General features: G+C 32.7%; 2 protein-coding genes and 1 non-coding gene across 3 annotated transcripts; 2 read left to right on the forward strand and 1 right to left on the reverse strand.

Annotated features, from left to right (window-relative positions):
• The first annotated feature begins 5,701 nt into the window (after window positions 1-5,701).
• Window positions 5,702-6,444, forward strand: LOC120137222 (uclacyanin 1-like). The gene is made up of 2 exons (XM_039153030.1): window positions 5,702-5,917; window positions 6,008-6,444. The coding sequence occupies exons 1-2, from the start codon at window positions 5,749-5,751 to the stop codon at window positions 6,385-6,387; spliced, it is 549 nt and encodes a 182-aa protein (XP_039008961.1). The 5' UTR covers window positions 5,702-5,748; the 3' UTR covers window positions 6,388-6,444.
• Window positions 6,445-7,766: 1,322 nt separating this feature from the next.
• TRNAT-CGU lies at window positions 7,767-7,839 on the forward strand. Its single transcript has one exon. It is a non-coding gene; the product is annotated as a tRNA-Thr (tRNA).
• Window positions 7,840-7,899: 60 nt separating this feature from the next.
• On the reverse strand, window positions 7,900-9,835 carry LOC120137220 (probable terpene synthase 12). Its single transcript, XM_039153028.1, has 4 exons — window positions 9,711-9,835; window positions 9,365-9,632; window positions 8,912-9,290; window positions 7,900-8,827 (listed from the first exon to the last, which is right to left on the reverse strand). Exons 1-4 carry the CDS (start codon window positions 9,828-9,830, stop codon window positions 7,924-7,926), a joined length of 1,671 nt encoding a protein of 556 aa, XP_039008959.1. The 5' UTR covers window positions 9,831-9,835; the 3' UTR covers window positions 7,900-7,923.
• Window positions 9,836-13,664: the final 3,829 nt, after the last annotated feature.

Here is a 13,664-nt window from a genome sequence, read left to right on the forward strand (position 1 = left end):
CCGAGACATGAGGAGTGGAAAACGACATGGGACCATCCATGGGAAGTGAAAAAGTAATAAATCTTAGGACCCACAATCTACAAACTGATTTTACCATATCACTGAAGTAATAAGTGGACTCAGAGTTCTTAGGGGAAAATCTTAGCAAAACTTGGTCATCCATCCTGATATTATAAGACCTTCCTCGAATTAAGCCTTCTGCTGCAGAAAATATCGGTAACAAATAAGTTTACCGGGATCCGCATGTGAGACAGCTCAAGGCTGGATTCCTGCTTCATTAGCAACAAATAGAACAAAAAACAAAAATGGGGGCAGAAAGTCCGGTGCTTTACATGCTAAAGGTTCAGTAGTTCCTGATCTTGTGGATGTCTGCTGCTGTCTTGGAGATATGACTGATGATGATGTGTCTGCATGAAAAAAAATCTACTTCAAAAGGCATTCTAAGTACCAAGAAAATATAATTTGGATTCAAATGATTAACATTACGTCTGCAGGTCTTCTGAAAAACTTAGAAGTTACCACAACAATCTAACAGAAAACAAAAGCATGCACGTATAGTGACAAAAGGAAGGAAACAAATAACATTATAAATATATTTCATAATTTTAGATTATATTTGATTTATTAAATAATATTATGTGAAAAAGAATATATATATATATAATTAGAGAAAGTCCTTAAATTGTAACAAATTTGTATTATAATATTATAAATAATCACAATTAAATTGAACATAAAACTTTAACAATTCGGTTTAACTCGAAAAAAAGTTCAAATAAAGTTCAAATAATAAAATAAAACTCGTTAATTTGACTAACTCAAATTTTATGACTCGACTTGATCAATTTCTCCCTCTACCCTTGAGCATTTTTGCTTGTATATCAAATATAAGTCTCCAAATGTTATATGGTGCTGTAAAGCCTGTTGTTTGTGTCCATGGGAACTGATTATCTTGCCATGTTTTATTATCCATGGGAACTCATTTTTTATGTCGATTTTTTTATTGAAGTTAATAGTTTTGGGGTAACTCAGTAAGGTAATTAAATTTTGGGACGAACGTAAAAATTTATGTCGAGATGCTAATTTAAGGAATTGTATTAAAAATTTTAGAAAATACGAAATTAAATAATCAATAAAATATTGAAAGAATTTCAGTGGTTCGACCCTGGCTCCGTCCCCGATTAAAACGCGTTATTGCTTACAAGACAAATGGTTCATTAATCCTTTTGATTATTATGATATTAATTAATTAACCTTAAAAAATATTTTGAAAGTACAAGTTAGAAAACATCATTAATTTTTAATTAGCTACCTACTCAATCACCTAATCAGATTTTGACCGCTTATTATATTGCTTAAATTATAAAATTACGAAATTTTTAAATATTCACATATTTATTACATTATTTTGAGTTATGATCAACTTGATAGGATGTGTAAATTTTACGAACTAAAACTATTATCACATCATACCACTTCACAGTTTCTGTTAAGTCAACGATCAAATCTAGTTACGGTGACCTAAACAAAAATAAAACATAACTTTTACGATTAAAAATAATAATCGAATGACCAAAATAGAAACACGGAAAAAGGTGAGTGACCAAATAAGTGTCTATCCTATGTAATTTTATTGGTCAAACTTTTATATTCTTCTCCCTTGGCATGGGGCTAATGTATAATGTATTCTTCCTTTGAAAGTGTCACGTATGTTATTCTAATATACAAAGCTACATCCCACCAAATTATGAAGATTTCTTCGAGAGTGGAAACAATAAAATAATAATGCATGTACCTCGAAGGTCATCAATATATATACAAGAAATTTTCAAACATGATTATTATTTAGTATATTAGTATAAGTAAAATAAATAAAATATATATTATTTATTTATTTATTTATTTATTTTATTAAATATTAATTAAAAATAAGTTATAGTTTCGGACTCATTGAACGATTTAATGACAAAATGAAGTACGGTTCTTTATGAAGCTCCCGAGTTTGAGCAGATATGTCAGCATAGTACATGCATGTTAATTATCAATCCATTAAGAAATAATTATTTATATATATTTAAATAAAATAATTTTTAAAGGTTTCTTGTGGAATTAGCTGAGGAGAAAAAGAACCATTCATGTTCGGTTTTGTTTCTTCATTATGACATTATCCCAATGTATTATATGCTAATGTCAACCAAAACATAAAAGAGTATTCAAATGAGACATTTGCCATTACAATTTTCTCCCGATTATTTATACTTGCTTCTAGGGTTGGCTACGGGACTCAAATTCGACGGCTTCCGATTGTACTCGATTTTTTTTAAAAAAAAAAGTTTACGGTTTGGGCAGGGTCAAATTTTTTAGATATTATGTTTAAGTCGGGTTGGGTTTATGTTTAAGGTAAAAAATAACGAACACGACCCGATCCAAAAATATAATATCCATATATATATATATATATATATATATATATAATTGCAATAATATCCATATATATCTTTCAATTAAATCTATATTTTTATTAAATAAAGTAATATTTTTAATAAATATATTATTTTAGGTTAGGCTGAGTCAGGTTCGGATTTTATCTCAAAAAGACGGGTTAGGTGGAATGTGTATATTTTTCGGGTTGAATTCGGTTCGGTTGGAATATGTATAATTTTCGGGTCGGGTCCGATGGACCGAAAAGCCGACCCAATCCGACTCATACCCATCCTATTTGCTTATGTTATAAAATAAATTATTTTTTGATATATTCATAAATATAATATTATAAGAAAATTGAGTATTTATTGTCGTGTTATTATAAATTACAAAGCAACATTAAATAAAAATGTACCTACTCGGATTTTTTTTAATTTTTTTAAAATAAAAGCAATTAATTTTATTAATAAATAAGAAAAAAATCAAATACAATAAAATTTACAATAAAAATCATAAATTAGATAAATAATTAAAAAATTATTCTATAATCATTAGAAACTAGCCATTCAAGATCATAGCATGATCATACAAGGAAAATATGAAAATCTCATCCAAAAAAACTCGAACAACGGGTAGATACGAACACACCTGACTACTACGGCAAACCAAACACAATGGATGATTTAAACTACTGAAAGATCACCGAAAAAACACAAATCGCTGGAACAGTTAAAATTGTCGGAATTTTTTTATTTAAATATTCTTTATGAAATATGTCATCATGACAGGGTAAATATAAATACTCTTTTCAAAAGTGACATGTTTATAAAATTCAGTTTAAAAGTTGAAGTGCTAGCGGAAGATGGCGGTAGGCGGCAAGAAATGGTGGTGGGAGTCCGAGTTTAAAGCAATTTGTATTAAATTGGTAAAATATTAAAATTATATAAGCAAGTTTTTACAATTAGAGTTAAATTAAAAATAATTGTAAAATTTGAGGGCTAAATATCTTATTATATTAATTTTATTAACTTTAATGTCATCTCCCGTTACAAATAACTAATGGCTATGCATTAATTTATTAATTTGTTAAAGTTGGAGGATCATTTTAAACTTTTCATAGTTAAGGGTCTCAATATAAAAACACCGTACAATCGGAAGATTATTTATATGTTTTACCCTTCATGTTTTAATTTCTTAAAAGTAGGAGTATATTTAGGCAAAAAGGAATTAGTTTAGGAGCTTAATTAACATTTTCAGAAGATTTTGATAATTTTTGAATTATTTATTGATGTGATATATAAAATAAAATGATTATGTCAACTAGGACTGTAAACGAGCCGAGTCGAGTTTAAGTATTGTTGAGCTCGAATCGACTCGAAAACTCGTAAGCTTAAAATTTTTAAGCTCGACTCAAACTCGAAAACATGAACTGAAGCTCGTAAAAGCTCGAAATAATTTTTTTTTAACTTAACTCGATTGAAAACCTTAAACTCGAACTCGAACCTAAACCCTAAAAAATAAGGTTTTGCATTTAAAAAAATCAACACATTTAAATTATATATTTGACTTGGCACATAAAAAGACTACAAATAATAAAACATATTTCACACACAACTTAATTTTTTTATCATACGTACACATATCTTGAGATAATTACTTAGACGACCATTTCCTCTCCTCATCCTCACAAATAATTAGTATATTTGTGATCTGAATTTTATTTGGCCGAGTTTGAAAAATTTTACGGTCAATTACAAGTTTAGTATTTAAATTATTATTTTTATTCTGTTTTGGTACTTCAACTTTATTTTTTTCAAAATTATATCTAACATTTAATTTATGTTTCAATTTGGTACACTTCTGTTAAAAAGTTAACATGACTACTGTCATGACATTTTTATATTCTTTTAATGATGACATGGGGTTACCTTACACGTCAACATCGCCGTTAAGATTTTAACGGTAATATACTAAAATAAAATCTAAACTACACGTTAAGTATATTATCCTTAATTATATTTTTCAATTATAATCAGTCCATTCAATTTCTCTTTTTTTAGTGTTTCATCCTTCTTGGGATTAGGTGCACCCACCAAAGAATTTTGGACTAATATTTTATCCTTCATTCACATGGAAGCCAACAACCAATTGCTCTCTTTGTATTTATACATGTATGATAATTAAAAAAATATAGATGAATTCGATTATTATCAAATTAGTCCGACCTTTTGGGTTTATCTTCTACAACGTATATGCATATATATATATATATATATATATATATATATATATATATATATATATATATATATATATATATATATACATGAACACATAGGAAGTTGTTAGTATACGTTAGTCAAACGATTTGGGGTCATTTGAGATGCACAAACCAATCAATATTTACTAGACGCAGAATATTATTATATTACTCTAAACAATAAGTCAACCCTCGCAAAAGTAAGTATGTTTATATTGATTTTTAGGGTAAATTAAATGAGGTATCATCAAATATTTTTCTATTGAATTTTGTATGGAATTGTACCACTCGGTCGTTAAGCAGTAGATCAAGAGTTGACATGTTCCGTTAATGTGATGATGTTACCAAAACGATATTTTTTTGGTGTAGATATATTGATATTCAAATCGACATCATTTTTGGGACTATATAAATCTTTTAATTTATGTATTGATTTTTTTTTACTAAACTTTAAAACGTTTCAATTTTAAGCACTGGACTTTTCAACCGCCATTGGAGGTCACTCGTCCCTCATCATAAGTCACTATTCGTAGCATGACCGACAACAAAACGTTCATATTTCGCTCATCTTTCTTCTCATTGGATTGTTTTCTCACGAAATACACTCAAAATTGACAAAAAAATAATCAAAAGATCTGACATATTAATTCTCCGATCTCATCCGATAGCTTCTGATGAGATTAGTTTTATGTTGTTTGTATTCTTGAAATAATGATTCTCATCGTTCGAAATTTAGAATTAACACCCTAAATCTCCATTAAAAAACCCAAAGGATAAGAGGAGGAAGTATTAATTTTAAATAGATTAAATTAATAGTAAAAAAAATTTTGGTATATCCTTGGAAAAACAAGTTGGCATCTGCAAGTGTTCATACACTAATTAAATAAACTCCGGCAGGTAAATTAATAAACTAATCCTCATCTCTTCCATTTGAAAATGAATTTTCCATCGTCTTCGATCATCTTCCTCTATAAAACAAACTTTTAACACAATTCAAATCCAATCAATCTTGTCCAAATTTAGTCTATTTTATACTTTGATCATCATCTTCCATAGCCAGGAAAATGGCAGTGCGGAGAGCATTATTAGTGTTTTTTGCAGCCACCGCAATTGTTTTCCAGTTAGCCATGGCAGTGGATCACACGGTCGGAGCTCCGAACGGAGGCTGGGACACAAGCACTGATCTCGCAGCTTGGGCCAGATCCCAGAGTTTTACCGTAGGCGATAATCTGGGTAAGTTTATAAACTATACGAGAATTTAAAATTTTTAAATGACGATGATATGTGTTTTGAATCGAACATACGTGTTCTTATAACTTGCAGTCTTCCGGTACACCTCGAACCACGATGTGGTCGAGGTGACGCAGGCGAACTACGACTCGTGCTCGATTAGTAACTCGGTCGAGACTCACACCGGTGGCAACACGGTCATAGCTTTGTCTTCACCGGGGAGGCGTTACTTCATATGTGGAACACCCGGACATTGTAGCCAAGGAATGAAGGTTGAAATCGATACCTTGGCATCTGCGGGAACACCCCCGGGATCGGCTCCCGGCACTCCGTCGTCCCCCGAAGTTCCTTCGGCTGAATCGCCCGGAAGCACTCCGCCGCCACCGCCTCCGGCATCTTCTAACGGTGTCGGTTTGAAGGCATGCCTCGCAGGGGGAATTGGCCTCATGTTGATGATGCCTTTGGCCATCTAGGGCCTATAAGCCTTGTGGGAATCTTCAAATAATCAGATCTTTGTGATTCATTTTCGCCTCCTCTCTATCATGTATTACTTCGTGTTTGTATTATTTTTTATTTACGTTAGATATAATAATTTCTATGTAATTTAAAATTTAATCCACATCTAAAATACATTATTAAAAAATAAATATTAACGATTGATTTGTTATAAAAAAAATTATCTATTAATTTATCATTAAAATAAGTTCCTTTCTCCCTCAATCAAAAGTCACCGCTAGATAACAAATTTGGGATGGTCGTTTAATTGATATATTATGTTATAGTATTTTCATAAATACTCATTTAATTTGGGAAGATTGTTTTACCTAGATATAATGGGTTTCGATTCGATCTAATTTTATAAAATTAAATTAAAAAAGATTGGATTGGGGGTCGACTTTATGTTTACGATAAAAAAAATTCAACTTGACCCATGATAATAGTTTAATTTTTCTATATTTATTTAGGGATAATTGCTATAAATATAAATATCTTTCTATTTTTTAAGTTCTCTATTTTATGCAATAAAAATGATAATTAGTTTTATATTTTTATCGGATCGATTCAGTGTGAGTTTTTACTTTAAAATTTGGATCGAATGAAATCTCCATAAATTGAACCAGATCAAATTTCAGATAAAAGATGTATATTTCTAGAGTTAGTCGAAAAACCCAACTTGATCTATAATCATCTCTAATTTAAATAACAAATGTTTTATTAAAAATAATAATATTAAATATTTATAACTAACGAGATAGTATAGTTGACAATTTATAAGCATATTTAACTTTAAATACAATATAAAAACTTATATTTCTCTCTCATTAGTGTGCCGCTCATATATTTTCTTTTTCGTTTTTATTTATCGGCGGTTGACAACTAACATTCACGTTTTTATCTACGTATATGACACGTTTTCCTATATTTTTGACATGTTTTTTGGTTCTTTGGCCGTTTTTCATTTTCTTTTCTGAGGGCTGATTTAACATCGCTACAACTGATCAAGATGACGCTTATTTGATATCTTGTTATTTTCCCTGCCTTGGACCCTCTTAGTGGATTTGGATACCCGATTTGCATTCGTGGATAACTTTTCACGTCGCTCGAGTTTGATTTGCGGTTTTTCGGTGGTGTCTTTCAATAGCTTGATCCTCTTTTATGGTTCATTTATCGATGCGATCAGATATGTTTGTATATATTTTTGTTCGAGTTTCTTGATTAGATTTAATCTTTCCTTGTATGGTCCTTGTGTGGTCCTTGATAATGAAGTATATATTCTAGAATATAATTTATTATAAAGTAATATAAGATAATATACATCACCACCACATGGATAACAAAGGACGCAGGACCAGCCCTTATAGCTCAGTGGTAGAGCGTCAGTCTCGTAAACTGAAGGCCTGTAGTTCAATCCCTGCATGGGGGCACTTAGAAAGGTCCTTTACAATTGTGGCATTTGAAAGTATTAATATTTTTCTGTACCAAAATGCAAAACTTACGAGATTGTTCTTTTAGTCGATAGAAATAGGGTCAACAATCAATGATTGAACTCGATTCTTAGACAGGTTATCTGGACATCCATGAGCATCTCCATGCTGGTATGTGCATTGGGAAATCCGAGCCAGATTAATACCTGTTTCCAACATTTGTTTTTCAAATGGAGAACCATCAACTCGACATCTATTCATTTTCATCCAATAATTGTCGATCAGGTCACTTATGTGTCGTCGAGCCACTGCCTCCGAGCAACCAGTTTCCTTCATATAGCATGTTATCGAGTTCGCACTTTCACCTCTCTCCAACTCATCCTTTGACGTGCCTAAGTCATTGCAGAGTCGAAAAATAGTGGATGGCCAACGGAGGACATCATCGTATTGTTCCAAGCCGTCGAGTGCCTCACCGGTGATGCTTGAAGTTTGTAAGAAGTAGGCGTGTACTAGAAATACATGTCCAGACACAGACATCCATGCATTGTCAAGATAGTGTTCGAATGTTGGAACATGTTCACTGTGTTTCCACTTTGCTTCTTTCAGGAATGCTTTGCACAGATCACTCCACGCTTTTGTTAAGTATGGGGTGATGTTTTGTCCGTGATCTCTAAGAGTTTCATAAGCCATTTCATTGACAGAGTTAGACAGGGCAAAAAAGCATAGCTCCATACACTTGGGAAGATTTTTCGCAGCACGTACATCCCACCTTCGAACAGCATCGGTGAATAACTCGAGTTCATCTAATGTGCCGTAAACGTCGTAAACATCATCGATTATAGTTACCATGGAAGCCACTTTGGTTAGACATTTTCGACAATTCCCGAATTCGGGTTCCGAAACCACTCCGATCGACCAAAAGAAACATTCCATGAGCCTATCCCTTGCGAAATTCAACTTGCTCGCTAGCCCCCGACTTGTCCACCATCTAATCAAGCGTTCATGAAAGCAATGTTGTCAAAGCTGTAACTGATAAACAAAGTAACTTATTTTTCCTTACCAATCGTTTTACCTTGCCATCTCCTTTAGATCTTCTTGATGTGTTGATTGCACCATGTTGAAATCCAACTTGGCCAATTCGAGTTGGGTTGGATTTACCGTCGCCCTTCTGCTGTAAGCTTCGATGTACCACCGAGCTTCTAGCCTGAGCATTCTTTGATGCAACGGGAGCTCCAACGCGTGGCTCACCTCTTCTAATGAGCCTTGTTCGGAACTACTGACGCCATGTAAATCCATGAGATGCATTCGTGAAAACACGAGGGCTTCATCCAAAAGATCTTCTCCTTCAAAGGCAAGATGTGAAGCTTCATACAAACTCAACATTCCTTTGACATCCTTACCAAGGCATTCCTTGAAGTTTCCCTTATTGTCCTTGAAAGCTTCAAATACATCTGCATTAGGACAATTTATCAACATCAATGCAACTTCGAAAGAAAAATACATTTTCAAAGGATTCAACGCTTACCTTGAGAGACATGGTAGCCATGTTGCCTGAGGAGCCTAAATCTCAGAGCTGCTGCATGCAAGCTATACTCCGTAGCGACACCGCCGTCGTCCGAAGACACAAATTTCCAAAGGGCTCTATCGATATCCATCTCGAAACGATGCCCCAACCCCAGCCGTTGGATGTCATCAATAAGTTCAAGCAAGTTCAGTGGCTCTGCATCTTCATCATTAATAGCAAACCTCAGTTCCTGCTCTAACTTGGCTGCTCTCTCTTTGTATATGACATCCTGCGAATTCAGCACCAAATAATCAAGCAAACAAGGAAAGAAAGGGACATAGACAGTGTGATGAGGTTAATTACGCACGGCATGATCATTGTTCAAGGACTGAAGGAAATCGTAGTTCCAGATGGTCGGCTGGTAATTTGCCGAACGCCTTCCGTCATTCGGCTGATCGGAACCGGAAACCTTTGCAGTCGACGACATAGCATGGCAGATATGATTGTCTGATACAACTTGTCGACGACGAATTGTGGTAGGGATCGTTATTTTCTTAGGGTTGAAACTGGACAGGCAGAGGTTGAGGCTGGTGGGTACTATTGCCATGATTCCCTTTAACATATTTATTACATACCACCTTCCGTTTTTGTTTCGATAAGTTTACCAGTTAAACCTTAGTACTAAAATAATAGTTGTATGGATCAAGCAGAAACGAGTAGGTGACAAGTTTCTAACTCAGTGGAAACGACATGAAACATCAATAAAATCATTCACATAAATATTGACTGTTATTCTACTTTCTAGGTCCATATTTTTCAAGACCACGAAGAGTTTTATAGATCTTGGAGAAACACATCAAGCACTAACTGCTGATTTATTAGATGAGCAAGCCAAGTAAAATCCATGGTTTTCAGAATCGGATTGATTAGCGAATCGGTCATGCTATCGATTCATTGGTTCAATTGATCGAATCGGTCCGATCGGTCGGAAGAACCGAACGACATCATAATTATTTAAAAAATTAAATAAAAATATCAAAAATATTTAATAAAAAATAATTTTTTATACCACAAGTCATATTCAAAACAAGTCATAACATATATAAGTTAAAAACCATAAAATCAAGTGAAATAAAATTATTCAAATTAACTACAACATAATATTTAAGGTAAAACATATTAAATAATAAATATAATTATATAACTATAATTAAAAAATAAATTTGACGCTAAAAAATCATAACAAAATGATATTGTTTGGTTTAATTTTTTTTAAACAATTTCACATGGCTAAGAAACATAGAAAAACATCCAAAAAGTCTAAAGAGTAAAAATATGAGAACAAAACAATCCAACATGGCTAAGAAACATAGAAGAGCATCCCAACTAACTTCTATAAATAATAGAGGTAAATTGACATTCAAAATCATGGAGCCTTTTGGTAAGCATTGAGTGAACTATTCTTTCACTTCAATTAAGCTCGAATTTTAGGCTTCAATTGAGCTTCTAATTTTTTTTAGTTCAAGCCTTTTTGAGTTCAAGTTTCAATATAATTTTCAAGTTTGAGTTGAACTTGATAATTTTTAGCTCGTGAGTTTGAGTTGAGTTGAGCTTACTTTTAAAGTTTTCAAGTTCGAGTCGTGCTCAGTAATATTCGAGTTCGACTTGGCTCGTTTAACAAACGACATCGTTTGATTTAATTTTTTTTTAAAACAAAAAACAAAATTGGTGGTTTTTTTGGTTTTTAGCCGGTCCGATTCGAATGGTTCAACGGTTCCGGCCGGTTCACTAATAGTGGTTCAACCGGTGTAAATTGAATCGAATTAGACAATGATTCTCGATTGAACCGACCGATCCAATCCGATTTTTAAAACAATGGTAAAATCAGTGTACTTGGAGATAATGAAACCATATATTTTGATGTTCCGATTGCGTGTATGAATTTGCCTATATGTTTAATGTACTCCACAAACATTTCGCAACGACTGCCACCCTCAAAAGTAGTTACGGTTCGAAAGTACATAAATTTTTATGTTAAAATAAAATTTTAAAATTTTAGAGGTTAATTTATAAACTTATAAGAGGCTAAAATAAATAATAAATAAAAATATAGAAAAACTATATGAAATATATAATAATTCAAAAATTTTAAAGAGATCGACTACCCAAACGTACTTTTTGAATCCCTACCCTAAAGGCATAAAAGATCGTGTGCAATCTCAAAAATTGATCTAACGGTTGTTGGTAGTAACGATCAAGGTTGTAATGGGTTGCTATGAACGATCATTTATGTCAGTTTCGTATTCAAGCCATACTTTGCTTAAAATCATTTCCTACTATTTTAACTGACATGGTAATTCTTCCGTCAAACGTTAATGGTATGCGACTTGATTAACAATATTTAAATAACTAAGTGTTCTGATTGATAAAATTAAACGATCGATGTCAAAATAAAATCTATCGATGGTCAAGTGATCATGGGTGTAGTTTACCCTAGATTTTAAGTTCAAATAACAAGTGTAACGGCCCGGATTTTCGAGTCAACATGTGGGAGTTGACCCGGAATATTCTTAGGCCGATATAAGATCTTAATTGGATCTCTAAGATATGTTGGGCCTAATTTGGGTGAGAAATAAACTTGAAAAAAGGGGATTTTACATGTGATTCAAATATTGATGGACAAAAAATTGCAATTTACTCATTAGTGAAAATCATGGTCGGCCTTAAGGGAAGAAAGAGGAGACTTTTTCACCCACTTTTTCTTTTGCCCATATTTGGTCATAAAATTCTGCAAAATCCGTGGGTACTATTGCCATGCTTCAGTTGAACATTTTTTTAGGGTAAACTACATCAAATACCATCCAACTTTGAGTCATGACTTGTTTATAGAATTAAACTTTTAATTTTATCAATTTTATCACTAACTTTATGTTTTACGTTCAATTATATCTCTGCCGTAAATGACTTAACGGGACGATGACCTTTTTACCTATTTTATTTCACTTTGACATTCTCTTCTCATCAACGATAAAAGTAAGAAGAAGAAGACGACGACGAAGAAGAAGAGCCATGAGCAACAGATAGCAGAACGGTCTGGTAATGGTGCTGAGAATTTTGACGACAGGCAGATAGCCTGAAAAACATATTTTGGGAAGATGCCTGGTTTGGGTAAATTAAAAACTTATCCTTGCACTGTTTTGGGTTTACAAAAACGCCCATAATTAATATTTTATCTAAAATTTAGTGGTTAGAATAAAAATTAAACTATTTTGTTCACGTACCACCTCATCAAACTAATGACATTCAACGTCCCAATGACCAAAACTTAATAAAATAATAACGTAAGTGACCAAAAAATCACTTTTTTTTAAAATTTGATGAACAAAAGTGTATAAATATGAAATATAAGTGATAATTTTTGTAATTTATCCTTTAATTTTTTCCCATCATGTCGCCCAATGTCCATTTCATCGTCCCGTTATTTCATTAACGACTGAGTGATATAATCGATCGTAAAATATAAAATTAGTGCTAAAATTGACAAAATTAAACGTTTAACGATATAAAAGAGTCATGACTCAAAGTTGGGCGGTATCTGATGTAGTTTACCCATATATTTTTATTACACACAAACTTCTGGTTTTGTTTAGATAAGTTCACCTGTTAAACATTAGCATTAAAATAGTGGTTGTATAGATCAGCCAGGACCGAGTTGAAGACAAGTTTCTAACTCAGTGGAAACGACATGAAACATGAATAAAATCATTCACATGATAAATGCTATTCTAAAGTTTCAACAAGAATTTGTTTTTCTGAGCTAAAAGACATTTTAGTCTAAGTTCGTACTCACCCATTTTCATACGAGTCAAGACTCAACACGCCACTGGATTGTGAAACGATTCCGACAAAATGATTTTAGAGGATTAGATGTTTCACCCATTAGACACATAAGTATATGTTCGAAAACTCTCTCAACCATTTGATATTGGACGCTCAGACACTCTTGGCATACATAGTGTTCGAATCTAGATCCTAAAAAATAAAAAACAACTATTTAACCACTAAGATCACGCGGTTCGTGTTTTATAAATTTCGACTCTTGTTCTACTTTCTAGATCAATATACATGACCACCAAGAGTTTTATAAATCTTGGAGAAACAGATCGAGCACTGACTGCTGACTTGTTAGGGTGAGGCAAGCAAAGTAAAATCAATGTACTTGGAGATAATGAAACTATACATGTTGATGCTCCGATTGCGTGTATGAGTTTGCCTATATGTTTAATGTACTCCACAAACATTTCGCAATGACTGTCGCCCT

Source organism: Hibiscus syriacus, unplaced genomic scaffold, assembly GCF_006381635.1.
Source record: "Hibiscus syriacus cultivar Baekdansim isolate YM2019G1 unplaced genomic scaffold, ASM638163v2 tig00110654_pilon, whole genome shotgun sequence".
Taxonomy (NCBI): domain Eukaryota; kingdom Viridiplantae; phylum Streptophyta; class Magnoliopsida; order Malvales; family Malvaceae; genus Hibiscus; species Hibiscus syriacus.